This window comes from Equus przewalskii, chromosome 2 (assembly GCF_037783145.1).
Source record: "Equus przewalskii isolate Varuska chromosome 2, EquPr2, whole genome shotgun sequence".
Lineage (NCBI taxonomy): Eukaryota > Metazoa > Chordata > Mammalia > Perissodactyla > Equidae > Equus > Equus przewalskii.
In genome coordinates, this window is record NC_091832.1 from 179956 (window position 1) to 199473 (window position 19518).

Sequence of the window (19518 nt, forward strand, 5' to 3'; positions counted from 1 at the left end):
TTACGTCATCTTGGTGAATTGACTCATTATTATGCGATATCCTTTTTTATCCCTGGTGATTTTCTTTGCCTGAACTCTATTTATCTGATGTAATCATGCCAGCTCTCTCTTGATTAGTATTTGCATGGTATATGCTTCTCCATTCTTTCACTTTTAACCTTCTTATTGTATTTGAAATGAGTTTCTTGTAGATAACTCATAGGTGGGTCATTTTTTTTTTCATTCTCCCAGTCTGTCTTTTAATTAGTGAATTTAGGTTATTTATATTTAATGTAAGCTGTTGATATGTTAAGATTTAAGTCAGCCATTTTATTATTTGTTTTCTATTTTTCCCTTTGTTTTTTATTCCTCTGTTTCTCCTTTCCTGCCTTCCTGGGGGTCACTTGAACACTTTGTTTTAGAATTCCATTTTAATTTATCTATAGCATTTTTGAGTATACCTCTTTGTATTGTGTTTTGAGTAGGTGCTCTAAAGATTACAATGTGCAAACATAGCATATTGCAGTCTACTAGTATCAACATTTTACCATGTCAGGTGGAATGGAGATACTTATGACTGTCTAGATCCCTTTACCCTCCCTGCTTTAGAATATAATTGTCTTAAATAGTATCTCTACATACATTGAGAACCACATCAGACAATATTGTAATGTTGCTTTTAACTGCCGAACTTTATTTTTTAAATTGAAGAGGAGAATAGTCTATTAAATTTACCCATTTATTTACCCTTTCTATTCCTCTTTGTTCATTCCCAGTGTTCCCAGTTTTCTACCATTATCATTTCCTTTCTATGTGAAGAACTTTCTTTAGCCATTCTTTTAGAGCTGGTCTTCTGGCAAAAAATTCTCTTAGCCTTCCTTTATCTACAAATGCCTTATTTCACATTCATTTCTGAAGTATATTTTCACTGGATACAGAATTCTAAGTGGGCAGTTTCTTTCATTCATCATTCTTAAATGCTGTACTATTTCTTCCTTGCCTCCGTGGTTTCCAGTGAGCAGTCTGTCGTCATTTGAATTGTTGCTCCCCGTAAGTGCTGAGTTGTTTCTCTCTGCCTGCTTTCAACAAGTTTTGTTTGTTTTGAGTTTACAGAGATTTGATTATGATATGAATTGGTGTTGAATTCTGTGGGTTTGTTGGGTTTGCTCAGCTTCTTAGATGTGTAGCTTTGTCTATTACCAAAGTTGACAAGTTTTCAACCATTTTTTCCTTCAAATGTTTTTTAAATCCACGTTTTTTTCCTTTTCTTCTGGAACTCTTGGACACTGATTGCACAAACGTTAGGTCATTTGTTGTCCTGAGGCTCAGTTTTGGGTTTTTGCTGTGTTGTTCAGATTGGATACTTTCTATTGATCTGTCTTCAATATTGCTGATTCTTCTGTCATTACCGCTCTGCTATTGAGTTGCTCTACTTATTGGGTTTTTTGTTTAAGTTATTGTATTTATCAGTTCTAAAATTTCTCTTTGCTTCTCATATATATTTTCCTTATCTTTGTTAAGATTTTCTATTTAAATAAATTTTTTTCAAGAGTGTAATTGTTGTCCAAAACATATTTATAATAGCTGCTTTAAAATCTCTAGCCTAGGGGCTGGCTTGATTGCATAGTGGTTAAGTTCACACACACCACTTCCGTGGCCTGGTGTTCACAGGTTCAGATCCCAGGTGCGGACCTAGCACTGCTTGTTAAGCCACACTGTGGCTGCATCCCACACAAAACAGAGGAAGATTGGCACAGATGTTAACTCAGGGCCAGTCTTCCTCACACCAAAAAAGTAAAATCCCTATCCTATAATTCCAACATCTATGTTGTCTCAGTATTGGTGTCAACTTATTCAAGTTGAGATTTTCTTGGTTCTCGGTAAGGTGAGTAATTTTGGGCTGTATCCTGGACATTTTGTGTGTTCTGTGACTCTGGATTCTATGTAAATCTTTTATTTTGTCAGATAGCCTGTTTTGTGGACTGTGGTTCAAATGGCAGTTTACGTTGTAGAGCCTCTGCAGTGCTACTCGGGTCTGCCCCACTTATGTGTTGCCCACTCCCACACTCTCCATCCACATTCTCATCAGTGCAGGCTGGAGAGAATGAGGATGGGGCAAAAGACGGGGCCCCTCTGGGTGGAGTAGCCTCTTCCTTACTGCAGGAGGAGGGGTGGGGAGTGGAAGGCAGAGATCTACTCATATCTGCTCCATAGGGAAGGGACCCCTCCTGATTTCTGTTGGAGAAGGTTGGAAATCAGAATGTTGCCCCCTGACTACTCCAGGGGGTGTTTTGACCAGAGTTCAGGGCTGATAGTCACAGTTCAGCTCACAGACTCGGCAGGGGAGGGGCGTCGCCTTGTTGCTGCAGAGGTGGGGTGAAGACAAGTTTCCACCCTTATTCTCCAGTGCCACAGCACCCATCAGGGTGACGAAGAGTCCTGATGGTGTTTGTCTCCAGAACAGGGAGGTAGAAAGGTTAAAACTTTTCTGCCCTGCTGACCCACCCTCTTTCAGGTCCTGTGGCTAGAGAGAGCAGGCTTTTCTTGGAGTTATTCTTCTGTGCCCGTTGGTGTACTGATTAGGAGGAGAAGTAAAATGGAATGCTTTTTCTCACTCTTGTCTGGAATTGGAAATTTGATCTGTGCCCTTGTTTTACTGCTAAGATAGATAGGACTAGAGAGGTTAAGTGATTGCCTAATGTCCTAAAACTGGCCAGTGATGAAACTGAGACTAGCATCTTATCCCTGGCCCAATGATTTCTCATCAGAACTTTTAAATTGTATTTTACATAGGTTTGCATTTTTGAGATTTTAGTTTGTAAGACAAATGGAGTTAAATGGTGTGATTTAGTCATAAGTAAATTTACATTCTAGCAATTTGGAAACATTAAGTACCAACAATCTGCTAGGTCTTATTTCAGGATTTATATGTTTACTTTCATTTAATCTCCACAACAGACACACAAGTTCGGCATTGTCTGGTGGTGTTTCCATTTTAGTACTGAAGAAACAGGTGGAAAACAGCCAAGTGATTTGCCCGAGTTATTCAGCATAAATAATGGCAAAACAAGGACTTGGACCCAGGACTCTTTGAGTGGTACACCTTCTGCCACCTGACTTTTCATTATATAGTTGGAGGATAATTGATTTATTCATGGGTTCATTTATTCAACAAACCTTAAGCATAGATGGCAGGCACAGTGCAAGACAGTGTGTGATGATGTGTGTTGTAAACTTATGGTAAGCAAGTGAGATTTCGGGAGCTGGGGTCACGGCGAGTGGGAAACCCCAGGGATAACATCTTGTAGAATGCTCAGATAAACTGGGGTGAACTTTAAAGGAATGTTAGGCAAGTGGCTAAGTGGTGTAAGGGGGACAGGAGATTTTAAATGGGGGAAAGTGATGTTAACACACAGTGAGGCCCAGGGAAGAGACTGGTCTGTTTGAATGGCATGAGGGAAACTTTTCTTGTTTTTTTTTCCCTCTTTTCTAAACTTTCTCTACCATAGCTCTATGGCTTATTATAGGAACATTTATTTAAATAAGAGAAAATCTTATTGCACTGAAATGGAAGAATGTAGATAAGTGTATTAGTTAGGATGTACATTGAGCTGCTTGTCACAAAGAGACCCCACAATACAGTGGTGTAAAAACGGTTGAAATGTATTTCTCTCTCACAAATGAGTTGTGTGATGTACATCTCACAGATGTAGGCAGGACATCCAGGATAAGGAGGCTGCTTTGTACCACAAGGTCATCAGAAAACTCCAGTTCCCGGGGCTGGCCCCGTGGCCGAGTGGTTAAGTTCGCGCACTCCGCAGCAGGCGGCCCAGTGTTTCGTTAGTTCGAATCCTGGGCGCGGACATGGCACTGCTCATCAGACCACGCTGAGGCAGCGTCCCACATGCCACAACTAGAAGAACCCACAACGAAGAATACACAACAATGTACCAGGGGGCTTTGGGGAGAAAAAGGAAAAAATTAAAAAATCTAAAAAAAAAAAAAAAAAAAACTCCAGTTCCCTCTGCCCTGTTGCTATTAGTCCTGCAACACCGATGTGTGTGAGTTCTAGTCCATGGGAAGGGGAAAGGGAAAGGTAACAAACAAGCAGCTTTCATTTAAGGATGTGACCCAGAAAATGTACACATCACCACTACTCATGTCCCATTGGCCACGCATGGAAGGAGAAGCTGGGAAATGTGATTTTTGATTGGGAAGTCATGTGGCCAGCTAATAATTAGGGGGCTCCATCATTCAGAAGACGAGAGAGAGAATGTCTTCATCCTTTGTTTAAGGATGGGACAGAGTGAGTTAGAAAGAGTTCAAACTTTACGCCCACTAGCTATGTGCTAAATCTCTGTGCCGTTTTTTCTGAAAACTGGAATGTTTTATAGGGTTATTATAAGAATCAGATACGTTAATGAATATCAATTTACTGCCAGGGTGCCTAGCACATCTTCGGTGCTTATTTCTCTATCAACCAGTCTCTTCCTTTGTTTAAAAGTCTTGGGGCCGGCCTCATGGCTGAGTGGTTAAATTCGCACACTCCGCTTTGGTGGCCTGGGGTTCACTGGTTTGGATCCTGGGTGCGGACCTACACACTACTCATCAAGCCATGCTGTGGCAGCATCCCACATAGAAGAACTAGGAGGACTTACAACTAGGATATACAACTATCGAGGAGAAAAAGGAAAAAAAGAGGAAGGTTGGCAACAGATGTTAGCTCAGGGCTAATCTTCCTCACCAAAAAGCATACTTTAGAAAATAAAAAAGAAATTTTGTAGCAACAGCTCGAGGAAAGCTAGTTGTTGGTTGCATACCAGGCATCACTTATCTGGCCTGATTGCTGGATGGGCTCCATCAGTTACTCTTTGGCTTCCTCCCCTCCACTCCTTTGTCAATATTTACCAGAGTCCTTTTGCTAAAATACACTCCCAAGTCTATCAATAACAAGAAATAATTTTATTATTAATTCTTGTATTGTGGTTACTTGTCACAACAATCCTAAAGATGGGAACTAGTAACATCTCCCATTTTATAGACTTGGGAACTGAGACACAGAGAACTTAAGTAACTTGCCCCCAAATCACACAGAAAATAGTAAGGGGAATCTAGATTTAAATGGATTTGAGAACTTGAAAATCCAAGCTCTTAAGCACTCACTTATGTCACTTCTCCTATTCAGACATCTTCAGACTTATAATTACAAACAAAACAAGATCCAAAATATTTCACCTGACATTAAGACTCTCCACATTCTAGCTCAGATTACCTTGCGGCCTTGTCTCCTATCTGCCTACTCAAGTGAGAAGAACCCATCCTGGCCCCTGGTCACCTTATGTGCTGCCTGGCTTTCCCCCATCACAGAATGTATTGTACAGAATGGTAGCAATAATGACTATCTGTATGCTCTGTTAGAGTGTTCTAACATAATCATTAGAATGATGCAGGCCTTTTTTTTGGCCTATTGGAATGGTACGCATACCTGCATGAACTCTCACACACATGTGCCCTCGCACACACATTATTTGGTGCTGGTGAGAATTTGGAGGAGCAGTACCTCTCACCTACTGCTGGCGGGCGTAAGAATTGTACACTCTCCTTTTTCCTCCCTTTGTGTCTTTGTTTTGTTGGTTCTTCAGTTTCAGAGCTTAGATTAAGTGGAATCTCTCTCAACGTTACAGGTCTTGGTAATCATGGTTCAATCTCTTGTTTCACTACCTTCCACTTCTCATTTTTCTTTATTCTAAACATTTATTTTGCTTCACTTTATTATTTCGGTGCTTAATCCTACATTTGGAATTTTTATCCTTTGTATTAAATTTCCTGTCTCCTTTTACTTTTGTTTGCCGTTCATAGCTCCTTTGTTAATCCTTTTCTCTTTGTTTTTCTATTTTCATTTCTGATTTTAAGGGTGTTTTAGCCTCCTGAACAATCTTATTTTTAATTTCAGTTGTTCCCTTACTCTCTCTCTCTCCTTTTTTCAGTAACTTCTTTATTGTTGTACATTGAAAAGTATGCCCTACCTTCCAAAGGCTTTTCACGTGCGCTCTGGGTTATGCATTTACATCCATGTAAAGCACAGTGACTTGAACAACGCACATAAGAATTGTTAGACATCACCACCGTCAATACCAGGGCTCCAGGGGGTCGTTTGACCTAGCTATGTTTACACAGTTGATCATACCATAAAAGTTTCTGATCTAGTCCTGTTGGACTAGAAATAAACATGGGCAGAGAGCTGGTAGAGATGGAACTCAGAAGTTCATTTCACAAAATGCTAATGGAGTGCTGAGTCCCTCCCAAGTACAAGCCGAGATTCTAGGATATACACGTTGTCAGTCAGGAGTCATTTAGCTTAACCTGAGATTTTTAGCCATTCCAGAAACATCCTTTTGAATACCATAAACTAGTCAAGAAATCCCTTTTGTAGAGCCGAGGAAGTTCACCTAGGCATTCAGCAAGAAGAAGTGAAAAATCTGCTTGATGTATATGGCGCCACTTCTGCCATTTCTCAGAAGCAAAGCCATGTATTTAGAGGCACACTAGCTTGAGATGGAATCTTGGCTCTGCCCTTTATAGCAAGACAGGACATACTATGCTAGAGATGAACAAAGATTGTTGGAAGCCTCTGGGCCAAAAGAACAAAGGAAGGATTGAGTTCAGGCTTAGTCTGTAATGTGGGAGCAGAGTGGTGGAGTCAGACTAAATCCATTGTATTTACTCTTATGAGGCAATGGGGTGCAGGACAGTAAGGGTGACGTGGGGGAGCATAAGTGCATGGCATTTGGGGAGGGGGGGGGTCATAGACCTGGAGGAAATGAGGCCTTCTTCTTGATACTACTGTTTGCAGCTAGACACAGCCCAGGCAGACAAGAGGCTGGGGCAAGTTCTGCTTAGAGTCATCTCTTGAATAGAAAGGTCAGGAAAGCCTGATTAGTGACCATTCACTGTCATTCAACCCATACTTGCACATACCTGCACTTTTGTGCATACTCATGACACCCTCACACTCATCCATTCTCTCTTTCTCTCTCTCTTCCTCCTCCCCTCACTCTCACTCTCATTCTTACTTTCACTCCCACTAAACTCTGAGGTCCTGACACCATCTCAGGCCCATGTCTTTGTCCTCAAATCTTATGTGATGCCTGGCATATTCCCTCCAGCACTCAGTGGCTTTGTCACCTTGGCTATGTTACTTCAGCTACAACACATTTGCCTTTTCTGGAAGATGAGGAAAATCATTACTGCTGTAGGGTGGTTGTGAGATTAAATGAGATGAAACGTGAAAGGTGCTTAACGTGGCGCCCAGGGGCTCTGGTTGTCTGTGACCATGAGTGCCTTCCTCCTGCATGTCATCCATGTGCTCTTGTCCTCTTGGTCTCCATGAACGTGCATCGCATCCCTTTCAACACAGAGCTCGTTCTTTCCTCAGAGACTTAGTGGCTGTGTGCCAGGTGCCAGGAACAAAGAGCCTTTCTCATTGCTGCTCTCATTCTTCTTCACTGAACCGTTTGAGGGATGAGTAATTTTCTGTCTTCTATAGCTGGGGAGCTGAGGCTCCAAAAAAATGAAGCAACTTTCCCCAAGAGCCCTCAGCTGGTGAACTGTGGAGCTAAGATTGGCACATAGCTCCAGGGCTAGATAGCTTTTCTCCATACTTGGCCCCAGCCCTAGAATGAATTTTCTGTCATCTAGCATATGTTGAGTAAGAGGAAAATCTCTTCTGTTAAACAGGTACGACTTACTAAAAGGTCCATACTTGCAACACCAGGCTTACACTAAACGTACCCAGCCTTCTTTGGTGAGGCACGTGTGCTGCATTCTCTCCTTTCCCGAGGCTCTAAGATGCTTGAGGTTAGAGACTTTGTTTATTTTATTATAGTTACATCTTCATGCCTTGTTCTCAGGACACATGGTGGACGCTCACTCAATTTATGGAGGTTGACTATAAGAATGAATGTTTCATAAGGAATGTCCATGTCTTACAGAGAATTCAATATGAGTCTAGTTGAGAGGAGGACAAAGGAAACGGAGAAACATTCCCATGAGACCAAGAGGTACACACATATCCATGCACACACAGACTCCCCTCAGCACAACCCCCCAGCTGCACACACAGCCTCTATCCCTGGACATACACATGTGCATATTCAGTTGTGACAATTTTACTGTTTTTCAGCTTGTGAAGAAATACGGGAACATTTTTAGCCTGGACTTCGGTGATGTGCCTTCAGTTGTTATAACTGGATTGCCCTTAATTAAGGAAGCCCTTGTCCACCAGGACCCAAACTTCGTGAACCGCCCTGTAATCCCTCTCCGAGAACGTGTCTTTAAGCAAAATGGTAAGTTTCTTGACCAGTGTAAGATCTGTATGTTTGATATTCTTCTGGTCTCTTGAAGGTGCCTCTGTGACTATGATTCTCTAGTGCCCCCAGACACCGGGCCTGTTACAGAATTCCTGCCATTCTGGAGGAGGTAGGCTGATTCCTCACGTTCCTGCCACAGGCGTTCGGCAGGGTCGGCCCTGACACCAGGCACTGGGCAGCAGCTGTGTCTCCTGCAGGAACTCACTCTGGATGCTTTGATAAATACATAAGCACGTCACTCAGTGATGGGATGTTTTTTAAGCAGAGGAAAAGGCAATGTGTTCTCTCTTTTTGTTTCCCATTCCAAATCTCTTCTCCTCCGAAAATGAATGTGGTTCTGCTTCCTTCTCGGCTTAAATAATTCCTCCTTCTTGCTTGTAGTTCCTCAAGCTTTATCCTTATCGCTAAATAAAACGGCATTACTGCCAGACCTTGAGAGTCCAAGAAATCTTTCTTTCGACTCCTTGGCTCACCTACCCCACATCAGCTTCGATGCTTCCAACATCACAAGGGGAGAAGAGCATGACTGCATTCTATTCTTTAATTTGGTTTACAAATGGATCTTACTTAAATGTTAAACAAGGATGTGATCAAGCTGGATATGCTGTCCAGCCTCAAGAATGCCTGCTACTTTCTGCTAACTCTGCTAATCCAGTAAAAAGATTTCCTTCTACAGGCTTAAGAAATCGCCACAGAAGAAAATATATATATATATATATATATATATATATATCATAAAGGTTACAGCAAAAGGGAAAAATAGTACTTTGGAAACTTTCTCCCGGTGGCTCATATAGTGTCTACTTGTTGTGCCATATGCCCAAAGTATGATCCAGAGAAGCCATTTCATGAATCACAAGGCCACTTTCTCTTTCCTAAAGGACCCTTTGAGGTATGACAATTGGACTTTGTCCAAATGCTACCATCTCAAGGATAAATATATCTTGTAATGATCTGTATGTTTTCACATTGTTTTGAGGCTTTTCCTTGCAGAAGAGCGATGGCTTTAGGTAAATTATCATCGAAAAGAAGAAATTCCTGTTTGAGGAATTCCTCCCGAGTTACAGTGACTGGGGAACTCAAATCTATTTGTAATATTTGGCAAATATTGCAGCATTTCCACTGTGCTTACCATCCTCAATCCTCAGGATTGGTAAAAAGAACTAACGGCACAACCAAAACTTAATTGGCAAGGTTTCAGAAGCATTTACTCTCTCATGGCCAAAAGCTCTTGTGCTAGTGCTCCTTAATCTTAGATCTGTACTTTTTGTAAACATCGGCTGACTCCTTTTGAAATAATGATAAAACAGCCTATGCAGTTAGATGAAGAAATATATGAACAAACTTTGCTTAAGGGATGTATTACGTTGTTGTCATGGTCTTATTGAGGTGCCTTAAAAAGAGATGAAAGATTGGTAGCTGATTCTTTCACAGAGCTCCCAGAACTTAAGGATCATGGACTATAACCTGGAGAATTTATTTATTGAAATAGACATCAAATAAAAGACTCTATCCAGCCCTGTTGGAAAGGACCATACCAGGAGAAGAAGACGGCATCTGTTGTAGACAGCTGTCCCAAGACTCCGGACCAGGCCTGTATTCCCAACCTTGTATCTCCTCATTTAAACATTTGTTATGCTTAAACTGTATACCTATTTTATAGTTTGTTTCGAATACTATCCCACTTAAAGAAAGGGATTAATTTGGAACAGACTGGTCTTGAAGGCCAGGAATTTATCGAGTGACTCCTAATGGAACTCAGTGGTTATGTGGAACAAATCTTTGGCCTTGGCTACCGCCTGGATGGCTAAAACACTGCACCCTGAGTTACCTTTAAAAGCAGGGAAGGAGTCAGGCTGAGTTAAAACCTGTTGCCAATCTCCCTCTCTTTAAGGCCAGATGGGCTTGTTCAGTGTTCCACTGGTATGGCTATATTTTCAGCTGTATTTGCTCCTTCTTTGGGGCTAAAATGTCATTATTACATATGAGAGCTCTGAGTAAATTTGCTCAAAAAGTCCTTAATGATAGTCAAGCAGGAATACCCTTATTTAAATACTGAAATGTCTTTAATGAGAAGGGCTGTCCTTCAAAACAGAATGGCTTTAGATGTTCTTACTGCATGCCAAGGTGGTACATATACAGTCATTCAGACTGGATGCTGTGCTTTTATACCTGATGAGTCTTCCAATGTGTCATCTCTGCTAAAGCACATGAAGAAGCGGGTGAATGACTTAAGTGATCCTGCACCCAGTTTGATTTGTTTGGTTGGCTCCCCTTCAGTATCAGTTCCCTTTTTGATCTGGATTGCAATTCCTATTTCTATTACTTATTGGAATTCTTGTACTAGTCATAATCAAACTAATTGTTGTTTTCTTTAATCAGTGCTGTAAAAATAGCATACAAACTAGAGAAATGATTGCTCGATGGCTTAAAATGGTCCATCTATCTTATAATCCTGGACGAATTTCAGTTTCTGATAAAGACTTTACCTAAGAACTCATTTTAAACTAATGTTTTCAAATATGTTGAATTATTATTGTTACTGTACTTGTTCTATGATCATATACAATGTAAACGTGAAGAGTCATAGAAAAGCACATATACAATGTTTGTGCAACAATCTAAAATTAATTGAAATTTACATAAGCTATGAGATGCTTCCTCTGTTAATATATATGCCTCTATGCTTGTCCGCTATTTCCCCCAATGTGGACAACTGGGCAAATAAATGAGATAGAAGCCTAGCACCGAGGGACATGATGGACCCAGGGCAGGCCACAACCACCCTGGCACCGAGGGACAATGTTTTGATCATCATTGCTTTCTCTCGAAAGATTATAGATCAAAAGGGGTAAATGACAAATAGAAATGGCAAGCAATAGGATATATTAGAGTATAGGAGGAAGCCATTTGGTGTAAACCTAATTCAGCCTGACTTTGTTTTTTTCAAAAGGGCCTGACTGTGACATTGAGCACGCATTGTGTATCTGCTTTAAACATGTCCTATGGCAAGAGCAAATGGCCTTAAGATAAAGGCATGACTTCCCCCGACATTGGCATTTCCTTAGGGATAAGCATCTTTCCTTAGGCTAGGAACTGATTGCTGTGCTCACCTGTGACCATCCAGCTCGGGACAACAGACCTGCCACCCTGCTGTGTTCACCAAGACAGCAGACCTACCTGCTGTTTCCATCAATCACTGTGCTGACAGAGCAGTCTCGCGACTATTGTAAAAGGGACATTTCAATCCTATGTGAAACATCCTGTATAGGCACCCCACTTCTTCGGTGCCCTTTCTTCCTTCGGGAAGAAAGGCCCTGGGCCATGGTCCTCAGATTTTAGCTCAGAATAAACTCTCCCAAATTTTCATTTATAGATTGGTTATGGATTATATTCGTCGACAAGATGATGGAAAGAAGGAACATTTGGAGGAGGACAAGGTGTTTGGTTTGGTTTGAGTGACAAGCTGTGTGGAGAAAATCATGAATTCAATCATGAATATGCTGAGTTTGAAATGCCTTTAAGTTGACAGAGTCAAGCAGACAGTTGTATTTATGTGTCTGGAGCTCAAGACAAAAATAGATGGTCACTATCAAGGCATGTTATTGAAAATTTTGGGAGTTGATGAGATTTCCCAGAAATGGAGTATAGCGTGAGAATAGAAGAGACCTTATCTTGAAGAACTCCATCATTTTAAAATTTGGTAGGAGAAGATGAACTAGCAAAAGTATGGAAGCTCTCTGCTGGAGACGTTGGTGTCCTGGGTACCACTGGAAGAAAGAAGTGTCTGACGCTGCTGAAGTATCAAGTAAGATAAGGTTGAAAAGTACCCCTCAATTTGTCAACTAGTAGGGCCATTTCATCTAAATGTGGAGGCCAAAGCCAGATGCTAAAAGGAGATGAAGAGTGCTCTGGAAGTGAAAAAATTAAAGGAGTGTGGCCTTACCTGTGCTACAAAACAAAGGGTGGTCTGTTCAACACACTGAGATCTTTTTCCTTGGCCTGTGCTGTTCTTTCTGCATAGAATCTTCACTCCTCCTTGCTTTCTTGAGTCATTCTGTCATCTTTTAAGATCATTCCTTCATCTTTCATCTTATGCTTGTAGTGTAAGATAACTTGAATCCACTTGTGTGACTGGTGATTAAAGCCTGGGCTTCAGAGTCAGGCAGACGTAGATTTGGATGCCTGTTCACCTGCTTACTAATTCTGTGACCTTGCAAAATTTGATTTGTCCCTTGTGCCTCAGTTTTCTCATCAGCATAATGAGGGGGGACAATAGTAATTGTAGCTACCTCATAGAGTCTCTGTGAGTACTCAATTACATAATATATTAAAAATGCTAAAGTGCCTCGCATTGCAAGCAGGCAGTAAATGCTAGCCATAGTATCCATTGCCTTGGGATTATTTCTCTGAATAGTTTTCAAGTGCCTTAATGCCCTTCTTCCCTCCAGTGTACATCCTCATACCATTTGCCATTTATTCATATTATAGAATATTGCCTTTCTTTTTCCCAGGATTGATCATGTCCAACGGCCAGGTATGGAAGGAGCAAAGAAGGTTTGCCCTGACAACGCTGAGGAACTTTGGTTTGGGAAAGAAGAACTTGGAGGAACGCATTCAGGAGGAGGCCCACCACCTCATCCAGGCAATAGAGGAGGAGAATGGTGAGTGTTCCTAGCACAGGTGCAGGAGACTGGCTCAGTAATTCACTGAGCAGTGATGTATTACGTACATAAGTGCCTGTCTTGTGCCCAGGACCGTGCTAGGCACTGAGGATATAACAGTGAACAACTAACCATGACCCTGCCCTCATGGAGCTCTAGGATTAAGCACAAGAAGATGAGTATTAAACACATTACTGATCTGAAATCATAGTCATCAGTTTGACTTCCCAGGCATTGAGTGAGTACTTGCCATAAGACAGACCATGTGTAGGGTGCTGTGGCCAGAGCCGCATATGTGGTTCTGTACTCGGCGTGTCATGTGCGTGTAGAGTAGACGTTCAGTAGAAAAAAGAAACAACCACTCTGAAAGATCCTTGTCTTCTTCTGTCTCCAGGACAGCCTTTTAACCCTCACTTCAAGATCAACAATGCAGTTTCCAATATTATTTGCTCCATCACCTTTGGAGAGCGCTTTGAGTACGAGGATGGTCAGTTTCGAGAACTCCTGAGGATGCTGGATGAGGTCACCCATCTGGAGGCATCACTGTGGTGCCAAGTAAGGGCTTCTCTTTCCATATCTTGGATGAGGATATTGGAGCTGATGTCAGACACAGATGAGTTGTTCTTTATTTTTTAATCTAAAATATAAGCTTATTAAATTGACTTCAACTCAGACTTATTTGAAATCAATCTGTTGACTTTAGTGTTTTTGATAATATTAAATATTTACTGTATACAAAAAACATATCTAGTATTCCTGGAAAGTACAGACTTTACATAACACACGCCTGCGCATCTATGTTTTATTTGAGAAGTGCGTGTTGCCATTGCCTTGAGCGTCTCCACTCCACATCCCTCCCTGACCACGCATCTCCTTCCTCCTTCAGGCGCTCTTCTGTGCCAGGCTTCTCACTTGGCAGACTGTATTAAGATTCATCTGTGTTAGCTGCTCTCTTGTTAAAATTCTCAGCAGTATCCCATAGTATGAATATGCCACTGTTTGTTATTCTGTTCTCTACTGACAGACACTTGGGTTGTTCCCAGTTTTTGAATGTTATGAATAAAGCCGACATGAACATTCTTACATAGTTGTTCATGTGGACACGTCTACTCATCTCTCTTGTGTGTATACCTGGACAGCAAAGGTCCTAAAAGTTTCCACAATGGTTGCACTATTTACATACACATTGACATTTGATGTTATCAATCTTCTAATTCATAGGGTGTAGATCTTTGAGATTCAAACCTCAAACCACCACTTTCTTGGTGGGCCTTCACGCCAGTTTTATTACTCTAGGCCTTGAGTCTGTCAAAAATTCTGCTCAGGGACCAGCCCTGTGGCCTAGTGGGTAAGTTTGACATGCTTTGCTTCAGCAGTCCGGGTTTTGTTCCCAGGAGCAGGCTGACACCACTCATCAGTGGCCATGCTATGGCGATGACCCAGGTGCAAAATAGAGGAAGATTGGCAAAGATGTTGGCTCAGGGTGAATCTTCCTCAGCAAAAACCAAAAAAAAACCCAACTCTGCTCAGCTTCTTGGTCTCTGAGCCACTTTTCTAGATTTGGAAGACAATTTTAGGGGAAAATGAGCCCCAAGTGTCGTGGTCACCCCTCTGGTATCTAGAAGTGGATTTATTTTTATTTATTCCTGGAAAACATCTTTTCCTGGAGTTTTATGGACCTGCCACACCAAAACTGCTAAAGCACTTAGCATAATTCCTGGCGCATTGAAAGGGTGTAAGGAATGTGGCCTATTGTTATTATTGTCGACATTATTTTGAATTCCTTGTTCTCACTTTTAGCCATGGTCGTCCCCAATTCAGTAATTCCATTTTCTTTTCTCCTATTTAGACAGAATCTAGGAAGTCATGAGGGTTCAGTGGGTACACAGCTGACTTTTCCCAGGGAAAATAAATGCCTGGGAGGTAAGAAGGGGCAATAAGTTAGGGATAGTAAGTACTTCTTGGAGTCCCACGCACTTTGATGGACAGCTATCCATACTTTATCTCAGTTGATTTTTACAAGAACCCCATAAAGATAAAATGAAGCACCATGTGTGTGCCAGCAGATACGGGTTGCGTGAGTAACTCCAGATAGTGGTCCATTGGCTCTGTGTTAAGTGCTTATTGGAGCTCATGTCATTCAGCCACTATAATAACCCTGTGGCCCCATTGGCAGCTAGCTAAACTAAGGAGCAACAAGTCACATCATCATCTTAATTATTATTACCAAAGCGTTATAGTTGCAAAGCAGCAGAACTAACAGTCAAAGCCACGGCTGTCTCCTTTGATGTCTGGGTGATGTTCCATTATCTTATGCTATCTCTTTTCTACCAGAAATTATTAGAGCAAATATATTTAAGAAAACACTTTATTTCAGTAAAAATTATCTTACCCACATGGAGATTACATCTTAGTGGGACAGACAATTGCATATGTATGTTTAGCGCATATATATATATGTATATAATCTCACACAGACACGCATATTAGTGATAGTTGCCATGAAGGAAAATAAAACAGGATAAGGGAATGGAAAGAGGGTGACAGGGGTGCTGCCACTTATGGGCTCATTGGGTAAGACCACTCCAAGGAGGTGACATGTGAGCAGCACCTTAATGAAATGGGGGGCTGGAGTTATACAGATTTCAGAAGAAGAGCATTCTTGGTGGAAGGAACAGCAAACGCAGCACCTCAAGAGGTGCATCCTTGATGTCACCACAGAGGCCAATGGGGCTGGACTGGAGAGAGTGAGAGAGAGTGAGATGGCGGGGAGTGATAGCAAAGGAGGCGATGGTGTGTGCAGGGGCCAGCTCACACAGAGCTTATACGCCTGGAGAGTGACGTAGAACTTTATCTGAGTGTCATGGGAAGTCATTGAAGAGTGACAGCCAGAGTGAAATGAGCTGATGGGACTGTTAAATGATCACTCTGGCAGCTCTGTGGAGAACAGACTGGGAACGGTGTTCAGAATGGAGTCAGGAGGACTGCTGGAGGTGATTACAACACCAGATAGGAAGTATTGGTGGTTTGTACTAAGGTGACGAAGCAGTTGGGGATGGTGAGAAGTGGTCTGAAACTGGATCTGTTTTGGAACTAAGCACTGCAATGCCTTGCTAGAGCGCTGAGAAGAGGGATGAGAGAAATGAGAGTCAAGGATGACCCCAAGGTTTAAGTGTAAGCAAGTAAAAGAGAGAGAAAGAGAAGATGATTTCTGTTGTCTTAAAAGGGGAGAACTGGCACTACGTAGTGGTGTGATTGTCTTGTTTTTCTCCACCAGCTCTACAATGCCTTTCCACGGATAATGAACTTCCTTCCTGGCCCCCACCAAACACTCTTTAGCAACTGGGACAAACTGAAATTGTTTGTTGCTCGTGTAATTGAAAACCACAAAAGAGACTGGAACCCTGCCGAAACAAGAGACTTTATTGATGCTTACCTCAAGGAAATGGAAAAGGTGAGGATACCAAAGTTGTTTCCTGTGTTTTATTCTTTTTTTTTAAAGTCTGTTTTCCATCTATTTATCTTTTTTGCTCAACCTATGTATTCAGGTTTTTACTTCTACAATTATTAACACCTCTTTTTTTGTCCTTGGTTTCTATTTTGTATAGCTTCTTGTAGTACTTATTTTTCTTTTCTTTTCTTTTTTTTTTGAGGGAGATATTAGCCCTGAGCTAACATCTGCCGCCAATCCTCCTCTTTGTGCTGAGGAAGATTGGCCCTGAGCTAACATCCATGCCCATCTACCTCTGTTTTGCGTGTGGGACGCCTGCCACAGCATGGCTTGATGAGCAGTGCATAGGTCTGCACCCGGGATCCAAACCGGAGAACCCCTGGCTGCCTAAGTGGAGCACGCGAACTTAACCTCTGTGCTGTCAGGCCAGCCCCTCCTGTGTTTCATTTTTAACAAGCAAATGAGGGCAGGCTTGTTTGCTATTGCTGCTATAGCAAATTACCAAGAACTTGGGATGTTAAAACCACACTAGTTGATTCTCACAGTTCGGGCAGTCAGGAGTCTGATTAGCCTCACTGGCTCGAGTCCAGGTGTCGGCAGGACTGGCTCCTTCTAGAGGCTCAAGGGAGAATCCTTTCCTTTCCTTGACTTTCCAGCTTCCTGTAGACGCTACCTATATTGCTTGGCTCATGGCCCTTTCTCCATCTTTTAAGCCATCCATGTAGCATCTTCTCTGCTACCATCTTTACATCTTCTCTTTATGACTCTCTTGCCTCCCTCTTAAGACTCTTGTGATTATATTGGGCCCACTGGGATAATCCAGGATAATCTTCCCATATCAAGACCCTTAATTTAATCATATCTACAAAACCTCTTTTGCCATAGTAGGTAATATTCACAGGTTCCAGAGACTAGGAAGTGGACATCTTTGTGGGTCATTGTTCAGCCTCTTACCTGAAGAGGCAGTATTTCACAGAGTGCAGGAATAGCATTAACTCAGGACTGATGAGGCAAGTGGAAATAAAGATAGGGGTTTAATGACGTTCGTCTTGAGGCTGTGGGAATGCCCAAATACTGCCTTTTCGTTGTCTCTTCTCTACCCTGTACTCATGTCTGGAGGAGCTGTAGACAAAAGGAAAAATAAGAATTGAACCTCAAAGCACTGTTTCATTATTAGTTGATCCTATGCCCAGCTATTGACACCGTCCCTCAGCCCCCAGTGCAGAACAAAGTAAAGCTGAGTAAGAGGCCAGAGTTTAGCCTCAGGGCCTGAGTTGGAGCCCATATCATTCACTTTCCAACGTTATAGGAAAGAAGCAGGGAAAAAAAAACCCAAATTGGATATACAGCCTTTAACACAGAAAAGCGTCTGTTTATATACATCGCTGCATCAGCGTCAGAATCTTTGACTCATCAGATTCTTTGTTCCTCCTCCTGGAGTTGGAAGAATGGTGGATTTCTTTCCATATCCTCTCTTTTTTTCATCTTATTGATATAGCATTAACAGAAACATTGATTTCTGCTCAGAGGAGGAGACTTCACTTGCCATGCAGTGTGCAGGTATGGGACCACACAGTAAGAGGAATGTTGACAAATTGAAGCGTCCTGAGGAAGGTGGTAAAGATGATGGAATGCCGTAAGGAATGGTTGATGGAATCAGAGAAGTTTAACCTAGAATGCAAAAGATTAATGGGGGCCTATGAGGATTGTTGTACAAAAGAGGAATTCAGCCTATACTTTCTGGTGTCAGTACAACCATTTGCTGAATATTTGCTATTTGCCTTTCGCATCTCACGTAATTTATAATGTCGTCTTCTGGGGAGAGTGTTATTATTTCAATTTTTTTTTTGAGGAAGATTAGCCCTGAGCTAACTGCTGCCAATCCTCCTCTTTTTGCTGAGAAAAGCTGGCCCTGAGCTCACATCCATGCCCATCTTCCTCTCCTTTATATGTGGGACACCTGCCACAGCATGGCGTGCCAAGCGGTGCCATGTCTGCACCTGGGATCCCAACCGGCGAACCCCGGGCCGCCAAAGTGGAACGTGTGAACTTAACCGCTGCGCCACCAGGCTGGCCCCTATTATTTGTATTTTATAAAACAGGAAACTGAAGCACAGAGAGGTTAACTTGCCTTATAGGTCATTCAGGTGTGGATGATGTGGCTGATATTGAAACCCAAGTCTATCTTTCCACTGTACTAGTAGCTTTTCCCAAATTATAGGCATAAAGAAATAATAGTCTTGATTTTCATCCACCCAAGCTAACAAAAGCTTCCAGCTCTTGGGGCAGGAGGATGCTGGTGATATTGCTCTGATAAGCCTCTGCCTCCTGAGATGGCCACAGAGAGAGTTGTTCCTCCTGGGGGTCTTTCCTTCCATGTTCTCTCCCTCGGATGATGCCGCTGCATGTTGTGGCAAGCAAGAACCCTCTGAATAAACCAATAAACACTGTCCTTTCTAGTATAAGGGCGATGTCACTTCAAGTTTCCATGAAGAAAACCTCATCTACAGTACCCTGGACCTCTTCTTTGCTGGAACCGAGACGACTTCGACAACACTGCGCTGGGGTCTGCTCTACTTGGCCCTCTACCCAGAAGTCCAAGGTGAGCACGGCAGTGAGTGTGCTTGGGCCCGGACAGAGTGGTTCTTCCTGGAACATACTGCCCCAAAGGCAAGGCCATAAGATAACATGGTAGAATGGAAAGATAGGTAGGACAGTCCAAGGCCATGTGGACTTCATAGCAGGCACGTTCTTCAGTTTATGTCAATATTGTGCTGGGTCCATGTAATACAAATGTAGCAGAGGGTCCATGCCCTCGGGGACTTGGAGTCTAGTGGAGAGAGCAGTGAAGTCAGTTGACATTACACTGAGTGCCAGGAAAGACTTACAGTCTCATGTGGAATCTGGTTGTAGCCGTCCCTTCTTTTCTTTTTTTTTTTAATTGTAGTAACATGGGTTTATAACATTATATAAATTTCAGATGTGCATCATAGTATATTTCAAATTCTGTGTAGATTACATCATGTTCACCACCCAAAGACTGATTACAATCCAT

General features: G+C 42.1%; 1 protein-coding gene across 1 annotated transcript in view; it reads left to right on the forward strand.

Annotated features, from left to right (window-relative positions):
- CYP2J2 (cytochrome P450 family 2 subfamily J member 2) overlaps positions 1-19518 on the forward strand; it is a 40373-nt gene that overhangs the window by 1689 nt on the left and 19166 nt on the right. The window contains exons 2-6 of the mRNA XM_070591532.1: positions 8162-8324; positions 12863-13012; positions 13407-13567; positions 16290-16466; positions 18924-19065. Coding sequence (XP_070447633.1) covers positions 8162-8324; positions 12863-13012; positions 13407-13567; positions 16290-16466; positions 18924-19065 — 793 coding nt within the window. The remainder of the gene's footprint in view (positions 1-8161; positions 8325-12862; positions 13013-13406; positions 13568-16289; positions 16467-18923; positions 19066-19518) is intronic.